The 10,105-nt window shown below is 32.1% G+C and overlaps 2 protein-coding genes across 2 annotated transcripts in view; both read left to right on the top strand.

The window, feature by feature from the left end:
* Window positions 1-362: 362 nt before the first annotated feature.
* LOC21402229 (type IV inositol polyphosphate 5-phosphatase 9) lies at window positions 363-4,258 on the top strand. The gene is made up of 7 exons (XM_010107238.2): window positions 363-571; window positions 693-791; window positions 1,056-1,365; window positions 2,020-2,204; window positions 2,766-2,874; window positions 3,698-3,849; window positions 4,045-4,258. The coding sequence occupies exons 1-7, from the start codon at window positions 363-365 to the stop codon at window positions 4,256-4,258; spliced, it is 1,278 nt and encodes a 425-aa protein (XP_010105540.2).
* Window positions 4,259-7,508: 3,250 nt separating this feature from the next.
* Window positions 7,509-10,105, top strand: part of LOC21402228 (cyclin-J18) — a 6,884-nt gene continuing 4,287 nt past the window's right edge. The window contains exons 1-8 of the mRNA XM_024171657.1: window positions 7,509-7,578; window positions 7,731-7,807; window positions 8,376-8,475; window positions 8,572-8,670; window positions 8,784-8,801; window positions 8,883-8,953; window positions 9,135-9,261; window positions 9,367-9,427. Coding sequence (XP_024027425.1) covers window positions 7,513-7,578; window positions 7,731-7,807; window positions 8,376-8,475; window positions 8,572-8,670; window positions 8,784-8,801; window positions 8,883-8,953; window positions 9,135-9,261; window positions 9,367-9,427 — 619 coding nt within the window. The 5' untranslated portion in view covers window positions 7,509-7,512. The remainder of the gene's footprint in view (window positions 7,579-7,730; window positions 7,808-8,375; window positions 8,476-8,571; window positions 8,671-8,783; window positions 8,802-8,882; window positions 8,954-9,134; window positions 9,262-9,366; window positions 9,428-10,105) is intronic.

Raw genomic sequence — 10,105 nt, 5'->3', positions numbered from 1 at the left:
TCCCTCGGCAACTTGCATGCTAGCTCCTGTCAGCATGATCTCTATCGATATTTCGTTTTATCTCTGTTGGCATTCTCTATTCATCCTTTTCTCTCTTTCTCTCATCTTTCTTTCAGATAATCTTCATATATATATATATTATATATATATATGTATATATATATTACACCATCTCTGTCTTTCTCTTTTCCCTTCAACCCAGGCAAGCAAGAAGATCAAGTATACATGCACTTACAAGTACATCTTTTTCTCTTCCATAAGTAGAAATTCCACATTTTTTATCATGCCTACAATTCACAATTATTACAAGAACTAAAAGTACTTCTGTTTTTCTTTTAGTGTCATTAATGTTTAATTAGGTCATGATGTGGCCTAGATTAGTCGCTAACAAAATCCTCAAGAAGCGGCTTCTTGGAAGCAACAACTTTGTGGCAGATTTTCCGAGCGACTCCGATCAGTTCTTGCTGGAAAATACTACTACTACAACTACAACTTCAAGTGATTTTTCTCAACCATCTTTAAGCTTTGACAATACAATCTTCAATCATAACAAGGAGGTCCATAAGTACAAGTACGTACGTTAATTATTATATCTTGATATTCAATTATAAACTCTCCATTTATATATAAAACTTAATGTCCTCGAAATATTGATTTGTTTTGTCTTCTTATTTCTTCATGTGTTATGTAAGGTTTTTTGTTAGTACATGGAACGTCGGTGGGATTGAACCACATGAAGATTTGAATATAGAGGATTGGGTTGATCTTTCCTGTGACGTCCATGTTTTTGGGTAATAAATCTTCTTTTCTTTTCTTTTCTTTTTTTTTTCTTTGTTTTAAAAGGATTAATAATTATTAAAGTTCACTCCAAAAAAAAAAAAAGGAAAGTCCAAAACATAAACGATGATTTGGGTTCTGCTATAGTGTTTTTTATCTCATAAAAAATTTAAATTCAAAAATTCTCTCTCACAAAATTTCCGTCAGTAAATTAGAATGACTGACTCATATGCTCCAAATGGGGCCAAATAAATTTTGTTTCATTTTATTGTATGAAGGTTTCAGGAAATAGTGCCTCTTAAAGCAAAGAATGTTCTAGGATCCGAGAACAGTCGTAAGATCTCAATGAAATGGAATTCGTTGATCAGAAAAGCTTTGAACAAGAAAGTGAAGCACTGCTTCCGAGGCAAGAACAAAGAGGATAAAGATGACGGTCAGATTATGCAAAACTACTTTCAATGTGTCATAAGTAAGCAAATGGTTGGGATATTGATATCTGTTTGGGTTCGAAGTAGTCTTCGTCCATTTATTAAGCATCCGAGTGTCTCATGTGTAGGCTGCGGCATCATGGGCTGTCTAGGGAATAAGGTAGGATCATACAACACACATATATAGATATAACTCAAATATATTAATAATTGATCATATTGTATAATCTTGCCCATTAATTATTTTTAAGCCATGGATTAATAGTACTAATTAATTGTGGACACACGTTAAATAATCGGCATCGTTCTCTACTTAAAGTTACATCCATGCATAGATAGAAAACCAACGTACGACAATCAACGGGGGAGCCACCAGCCCACTGATCAACTTTTCATATTTCATTATTAATCTCTAATTTTCTTTTTCTAAAACTTCAGTTTTTTCACTTTATAAGAAAAACTAGAAGCATATGCCTATACTTAATAATAATTAAAAACTGAGATAATTTTCTGACTCCTCCAACAATTTATAGCATGTGGCCCCACAAGTACTGAGACCCACATCTTAAAGTCTATGGGGGGTGTTTTTCTTGTTTTGTCTCGAATGATCAGCAATATGCTCCCTATGCATCACTAATATAATTTTTAACTAGTATTTTTCTTTTCGAGTTATAAATATTATTTTGGTAAGTTTGAACATATATTTATTTAAGTTATGATGCACTTTTATGTTTTATTGTTTTCTTGCTCTAGAGAAAGACCCTTATTTCTTGTCTTTCATTCTTCGTGAAAATTTCTCCTGATTAATTTGCAGGGTTCTGTGTCGGTGAGATTTCTGGTACATGAAACAAGCTTCTGCTTTGTTTGCAGCCATCTAGCTTCCGGTGGTAGACAAGGAGACGAGAAGTATAGAAACTCTAATGTCACGGAAATATTGTCAAGAACAAGCTTTTCAAGAGGCCCTTTGCTTGATTTGCCACAGAAGATTCTAGATCATGAGTGAATTAAAAAAAAAAAAAAAAAAAAAAAAAAAAAAAAAACCGTTCAAACAGATTTGTTTTTTCATATGAAATAATTTCTTTATTTTATTTATGTAGTACTCGTCAATAATTTTGTTTCTTTCACTACAAAGCAAGAAAATAAGACAGGACTAAGCAATAAAATTTATAGCTCAAGGGTTACATTATTGCCTCTTTCATTCCAACTTTGAATTTGTGGTGACAGAAGATTGAAGGCCCCCATTATTATTAAAAATAAAAATAAAATTGCTGTTTCTTTGTTTTTTTTCTGCAATTGGGTAGTTAATACGTCCGAATTAGACAAATTTTTTTTTTTTATATAAAAATGTCCGAATTAGACTGTTTTGTTTACTGGTAGACAATCTATTTATTGTTATTAAAATTAACTGTATTTATTTAAACCGTTAATTGACAAGTTGACTTCATGATAATTAAAAGAGTTAATAAAACAAATAGAAAGCCTGCAGACAAAAAGTAGTATTTAATTAATTAAGGATCAATATCTTGATGGTGTCAGCTAATTGTGTCTTGTTCAATGCAGTCGGGTTATATGGCTTGGAGATTTGAACTATAGAATTTCTCTGCCAGAAGCTACGACTCGTTTGCTAGTGGATAGAGGCGATTGGTCCACCTTGTTAGAAAATGATCAGGTAGTACATAACTTTATGCATAAAATATTATATGTCTATATATGTGTGTGTAAGCGTTGGGAGTAAACAATTAAAATCCTTTTTTTTTTTTAATTTGAGGGTTGGGAGATTTAAATCTTAAACTTCAATAATAAAGTTGGGTGTACACTACCACACGAATCGCAATATACATCACTAATTCCACGTCGGTAAATTTTACCGACGTTGTTGGCGATTCACGTTGTCTAACGAGTAATTAAGAAAGTAGGGGAAAAATAAATTAATTTTCATGGCTTGAAATAAAAAACTTTCAATTCATGTCTTATTAGAAAAATACTAGGGCATCATTCGTTTTGCAGATTCGAGTTTAAATGTGACATTTTTTAAGAGCTTTTTACTATAGTAGAAAAAGTTAGATGTAACATTTTCTGAGAATTTTTAACTGTAAAAACTTAAAACTGAAAACTCGAGCCGGTAAAATGAATGATGCCTAGAAATTCATGTCGTTTCAATTAGTAGTTTATGTCTTCATTAATTTATATATTGACATGGACGTCCAATATAAAGTACGAACCGCAAAACTTCCCCCCCCCCCCCCCCCCATAATCTTAATCTATGGTTCATTGGTTCTCTCATATTAATCTTTTGTTTGTTTATTATTTTGAGTTGTTTATTTTTCTCAGATGCTTTGTAATTCACTTTTTCTTTAATATTAATATTAAGTTGGGGTATGTGAGGGGATTTTTTTATGCCAGTTTTCCTCTCTTTACGTAGAAAAAAATCTGTACCTGTTTTTTTTTTTTTAATTTCACTTTATGGCATTTCTCTCGGACTCTGGATGAAGCTGAGGAGAGAACTCGTGGACGGTCAAGTATTTGAAGGTTGGCATGAAGGAGCTATTAAATTTTCTCCCACTTACAAATATTGCCTAAATTCTGATATCTATTTTGGCGGTATTCATCGCAGTAAAGGTGAAAAAAGGCGCGCTCCTGCATGGTAATTACGTAATTCTACTGATACACATTCATACATATTGCATATATGTGTATGTATATATATATATATATATATATAATATACACACGCTTCTCGTAAATATGCGTATATATATATATATATTATAAACTACTTATAAGTGCTCGGGGAAAAAAAATTACTTATTCAATATTATTGTGTTAACGCAAAAATTAGGTGTGATCGAATTATCTGGTATGGAGAGGGATTAAAGCAACATTTTTACACTAGAGGCGAGTCAAAGTTGTCCGATCATAGGCCAGTCAAGGCGATACTCTCCGCAGACGTAAGAGTTTTACGAAGAGCTAGAGCATTCCGCGGCTTCTTTCTATCGGAAAGATTTGACCAAAATTCAAATAACAAGATTGAGACGTCAAGTTTCCAAATCTGAAGAAGGACAATGTTTCGATCGGGTTTTGTCATGTAGTTTTATGTGCGAATCAAACCGTTCAAGAAGCTTCTCTCCTGTATTAATTAATAGCTAGGTTTGTTTTGTTTTTTTTTTAATGAACACCCCTCAACTTTTTGAATTTGACGATTTGGTCTTTATTCCTTTTTTTCTTAATAATTGATCTCTTCATCTTAAAAACATTTGCAATTAAAGTAAAACGAAAATGGCGTTTGTTTGTTTTTTTTTTTTTTTATGATTCTGATCACGTGAGGCGCATGTGATCATCGTTTGTTGAGAACAATAAAAACCATTTCTCACCCTTAAAACGTCTGTTGAGGACAATAACTCTTAGAAATCAAGAGTTGTTATCATAAATAATTGTGTTCAAACACATTAGATTATTCTGAAATCAATATAACTAAATAAATAGGTTGAGAAATGACCTTAATTACTCTCAATAAAAGCTCACGTTTGGGCCACATGATCAGAATCGTAAAAAAAACATATGCTATTTTGCTAATTGTCAGGAAAAAAAAAAGAACAAAGACTAAAGTCAAATTCAAAAATTTGAAAGGGTGTCCGTAAAAAAAAAGCCTTAACTATATACAAACAGCTAGTATTAACGGATGATGAGTGTAGAGAGAAGTTGGTTGATTTTTAATTAAACGACTTCATTACGTAGTTGCCCCATCATTTTCAGTTGAATTATAATAGTTAAGGTTTGTTAAAGTATTTGTCCAATAGCAATATTGCTCTTTAATTGGTCCACTTGTTTATTTGGAACACAAGTATTACGTACGCCCCAACCCTAGTAGCACCAATAGGGGTGTTGTATACTAAACCCTCATGCATGAATGCATGTATGTAGCCCGGAATCAATATAAAATTATTAACTTTCAGCAAAAAATATAAAATTATTATTAACTTTTCATTGAGATTATGGCCAGACCGTTTCTATCATGGCCATTTTGTGGGCATGTTATACATGATTACATCCAATATATATCTGTCGTCGTCGCAGTACCTATGAGTTAGTTTGTTAGACCTGCTTTAGTGCTATACATAACACATTACAGTGCAATTATTTAAGTGAGAAAGCTAGGGGTGTGTTTGGAATTGGTTTCAAAATGATTCTGTTTTTTATATGAAATTATAAATAAAAACGTTTTTGATCTTTAGCAGAAATCGTTTTTGAAAATGCGATTGGTAGTTTTATTAAGAAATTATTTTTAGTATAAGAAAAAACTAAAATTCCGTTTAGTTATATAATTTTTATTTTTAATTTAAGAGCACTTCGTTAGTTCATTTAAGCCCACACCTACTTGCCAAAAAAAAAAAGGCATCTACTCAAAATTGAAAATGAAAAACGACTTAAATTCGTTTTCAGTTTTTAAGTCATTTTACACTAAACCGAAAATCGTTTTTGTTTTCGTTTTTTTCACTTTTTTTTTCCAAACGCGTTTTCCTCCACAATTTTTACTTTTTTGTCTCGAAAAATGTGAAAAATGAAAACGGAACTGATACCAAACATGTTCTGTTGTCGATTTTTTTTTCTTCATTATGACCGGTTTTAAGGAGCTCTAAATGGTTCCCCAAGACACGGAGGTAGGATGTCCGTCGACAATGTTGAGACCACCATATTGTTGATTAATTTGTTTTATTCATTTATGCACTCTTTTTTATCATTTTTCTTCATTTACAATTGGAGTAATATCTATGGGACTTTGGTCTTAAGGAGCACCGTTTGTGAGTGATTCTAATGTTGGGACGTCGCGATCACGATTAAGTTTTATATGTATAGGTTGTACGTTTTAGAGACGCAATTATGTACGTTTTACCTAGTATATTTATATAAGATAAATACATTGTATTGGATTAGATTTATTGGATGTATTATTTATTGGATTTTCAAAATTTGGATTGAAAATCGGATGTTGAACATCCAATCTAATCTAATTGGATTTGTGAAAATGTCATCCAAATCCGTTCTCATAGTTTTTGGATTTTTTTTTTTTTTTTTTTTTTTTTTTTATGGATTGGATTGGATTAGTTGGATCAATTGGATCATTGGATGGTTTGCTCTCTCTTAGTTTATCACTTAAACAATCAATGTCGTTTCAATTTCAATTTTTTGTTGTTTACTGTGTAACGACATGTAATCTGTAGATAAATCAGAAATATTATAGCAAATAGGTCAAACTAGCATTTAGTAGTGTAAAATTACCTAAGAAATATTGTAACAAATAAGTTTAAACCCACAAAAACCTAAGATAGGACTTTTTAACTAAAGTTCAAGTTCAAACCAGTTTTTAACAACTAAACATGGGTTTAAATCAAATAATATAAACCCACGTAAACCCTTGAAATCATAGACGGAGCCATTACATCTAGTGGGGGCTTAAACCCCACTCAAATTTTTGTTCTTTTAAAAAGTGACATATTTTCTTATTCTTTCTAACAAATATATAGCCCCCACAATAATGGAGAAAATCATTTTATCACCCCTCAAATCTTCATATATTTTAATTTAGGCCCTACAAAATTGAGTAAAAAATCAATTTTATCCCTACCTAAGTCTACATAAATTTACAGTAAATTAAATGTAGCCCCTTTAAAATTAAAAAATTAAATTTATTTCAACAAAATACTTAGCAAAAGATTTAAGCCCCCACTGAATAAAAATCTTGCCTCCGTCACTGCTTGAAATGGAAAGGCCTCTAGTCTAATTGAAGATGAGGGTCCGTTTAGTTCGCTTATTTGAATTTTTAATTTGAGTTGAGATGTGACTTTATGTGAGAGTTTTTTACTATAGCAAAAAAATTTAGATATGACTGTTTATGAGAGCTTTTTACTGTAACAAAACTCAAATTCTAAACTCGAATCGGTGAACGGGGCCGAAGTTAGTTTTACTTGAAGTCTGGATCCATTATTTGCCATAAATCAAATTCAAGTTAGATTAATTGATTAATTGTGTTTTTTTGTCCAAGGTCAAATCCAAGGTTGATCATTTATATGTCGAATGTGAAAACTGTATCTTGATTTTTTTTCTTTTTTTTTTTGACAATTTTTCACCTCTAAGGTCTCATTTGAAGTAGTTTTCAAATTGTAAGGTCCAAACTGAAAATTCTCAATATATCGGATTATTTTAGAAATAAAACCAAAACTTTAGGGGCCTCTTCAATTTGGCAACTGAATTCAAAACTCCCGCAAAAACTGAAACCCTCATTCTCTCTCAAGTCCACTACGGAGATGAGATGAGGAACGAACAGGTTTCGGATCTGAGGCCGTATCTGCTCGAATTCCTCATAGAATCTGCTCGTGTAAGCTTTCGATATCTGTGTTTTCCTTTTCTTTCGCATAATCAATGGAAATTCATTGGGATTAATTTCTCATTTTTTTTCGTTTAATTTTGAAAATTTTCGCTGAGAATTGGGTCATTTTGTGGTTGATCAATCTGGATTGCGAAATGAAGATTCTGGAAGTGATTCCGATCGTCAAATACACAGCGTTGTCCTTCTTCGCCGATAGATTTTACCCTTGCTTCGCCAGGTAATGTTTGCTTCTTTTGCGATTCGATTTTTTTTCTCTCTCTGATTTGGAAATTTGCTTTTTGTTTCTGAAGAATCTACAATTCCTTGTTGATTCCACACACAAAAAAAAGTTTTCGAGATATATATATATATATATATATATGTATTAATTTTTCAATGTATGCATTTCTAATTTCAGTTAATTTGTTTACTGATGAGAATTATCAGCAAATTTCGTGTATTTCGTGTTTATAATGTCAGTCAAATGTACTCTCTTATAGATTTCTATACTTCCGAAGTGGAGAAAATAATAGAAGTGGAATACAGATCAGAATAAACGAAAATATTTGTCAAATTGGTAGCAAGAAACTGACAGGCGTATACACATATAGCCGTCTGAATAGCAAAGAAGTCTTTTCAGTGATTGCATATAAGTGTACACACACACACACACACACACACACACACACACTCGTATAGTTTGGTTGATTGATTTTGGGGCTTTTTATTAGAAGTTATCATGCATTTTGTTTCGCTTAGTTTTTATGCTTCTCTAATGTTATAAGAGCACTGTGTTGTGCTCGTAGGTTTGAAGCAGGCGATGACGTTGCGAACTGGCTTTTGCAACCTGTGAGAGAGAGCAATTTGCAGTTATTTGCACTTGTGTCTATATGGATCTCAAGCAAAGTAGGATCTCGTTATTTAGCATTATGGATTTTGCTGAATATTTCTCATGGCTACTCATTTGTCTGTTTTACCATAAACATTAATCATGATTTCTAGATACACAATTCTCGTCCCCTGTCCATCAAGTCCTTGAAGTCTTTGGGAGACAAGGTTGTTAAGGAACAACATTTTACAAATCGAGATTTCTTGGAAGCAGTAAGCTAGTTATCATTTCAATGTTTTAATAGAATTTAAAAAAAAAAAAAAAGAAATCTTCTGCTCTGCATTGTCTGCTGATTCCATTGTGTTTTATGTGGATTTCTGTATAGGAGGTGGTTTTGATGCAGGTATATCTCATGAAGGATGAAAAATTTGGCTCTACTTTGTTGCAATTGAGATGATACAAACTTTTGTATATTTTCTCAAAGGTCTTGCATTTTGATATTGGTGTGGGAAATATTGCTTTTGTACTCCTTGAAGAACTTTTGGTTCAGCTTAAGTAAGTTCGTTATTCGTACAAGAACTTTTGGTTCAGCTTAAGTAAGTTCGTTATTCGTACAATTTTATTCTGTGAAATTTGAAGAGCGGAAGGGATTTGATTGATATGTTTGTACTTTGTTGTTGTGATGAATGACTAGTTTCATTTAGGTACATCTTTTCTCCTGTATTTTTGAGTTCAGGGAAGTTGCAAGAGTTGGAGACCTTGTGAATTTTGAAGCATGCATGGACATTATGGATCTCCTTTATGAAAAGGAGAAGATGTCAAGTGGATATTGTTCTCCCTGTTCTCTTGCTGCTTCTACCTTGGTATTTTAGTTAATTGTTTTTTGTCATATAATTTCTTGAGTAAAACCTTTTTCATTTAAAAGATTTTTTTTTTTTTTTTAAATTGTGTTTTCAATTATTTTGCAGGTAGCTTCATATGTCATTACGGTTCCAAAACAAAGGTGGGAGTTTCCTATTCTTCCTTGGGGTAAGATTCAAGATACACATATATATCTTCATATGTTTTTTCCTTTAGTTCTCTATCTTAATGAAATATCAACAATTGTCTCTTTGTAGCATACGAATGCGTTCTTTTTTTTTTTGGCAACTAAAATTCTGTTTGCTGACTTGTTTCTTATTCCGTAAAAAATTTGCATGTCGTAAAACATATAGATAGAGATGGATATATACGCGTGTGTGTGTGTCTGTGTGTTTGTGGCCAATGCATGTCTTCATTCTTTGGTTGATTTTCATATCTTATTCATGTTTACTGTGGGGAAATATTTTGTGTGGTCTTTAGATGTTTCAGACTGAACTGTCTGTTTTAGAGGTTCTAGGCCTTTTTTTTAAAAGCTAGAATCTCTAAATTTTCCAATTTTCACCTACAATAGTTACTACTTTCACCTTTTCTTTGTTCAATTGAAATCCTACTAAGTTATTTCCTTGAGACTACTCTTGTGTATGCGGGAATCTTGTATAGGTTAATGTCTTATTCAAACTCTATCCAAGTCTATGTGGTTTTTTTTTTTTTTTTTTTCAATTTTAGCTGAAGTCCATGTGGCTTTCAGTTTTATATTGAGAGGTCCATTATGAAAATCATATTAGTACTTTATTTGTTAAATACTATATTTTATGCTGCTGAAAGCCCTTTTAGTTCCGCGCCCCC

Source organism: Morus notabilis, unplaced genomic scaffold (assembly GCF_000414095.1).
Source record: "Morus notabilis unplaced genomic scaffold, ASM41409v2 Scaffold102, whole genome shotgun sequence".
In the NCBI taxonomy this organism is placed as follows: Eukaryota; Viridiplantae; Streptophyta; class Magnoliopsida; order Rosales; family Moraceae; genus Morus; species Morus notabilis.
Note: the sequence above shows the minus strand (reverse complement) of the source record. Positions and strands in the feature narration are given on the sequence as shown.

What these genes read in the sequence shown, in the direction of transcription:
- LOC21402229 (XM_010107238.2), top strand. Translation starts at nt 363, where the DNA reads ATGATGTGGCCTAGATTAGTCGCTAACAAAATCCTCAAGAAGCGGCTT. An exon ending in TGTGACGTCCATGTTTTTGG is followed by an intron (nt 792 to 1,055) that starts GTAATAAATCTT and finishes TATTGTATGAAG; the next exon opens with GTTTCAGGAAATAGTGCCTC. An exon ending in AAAAGGCGCGCTCCTGCATG is followed by an intron (nt 3,850 to 4,044) that starts GTAATTACGTAA and finishes CGCAAAAATTAG; the next exon opens with GTGTGATCGAATTATCTGGT.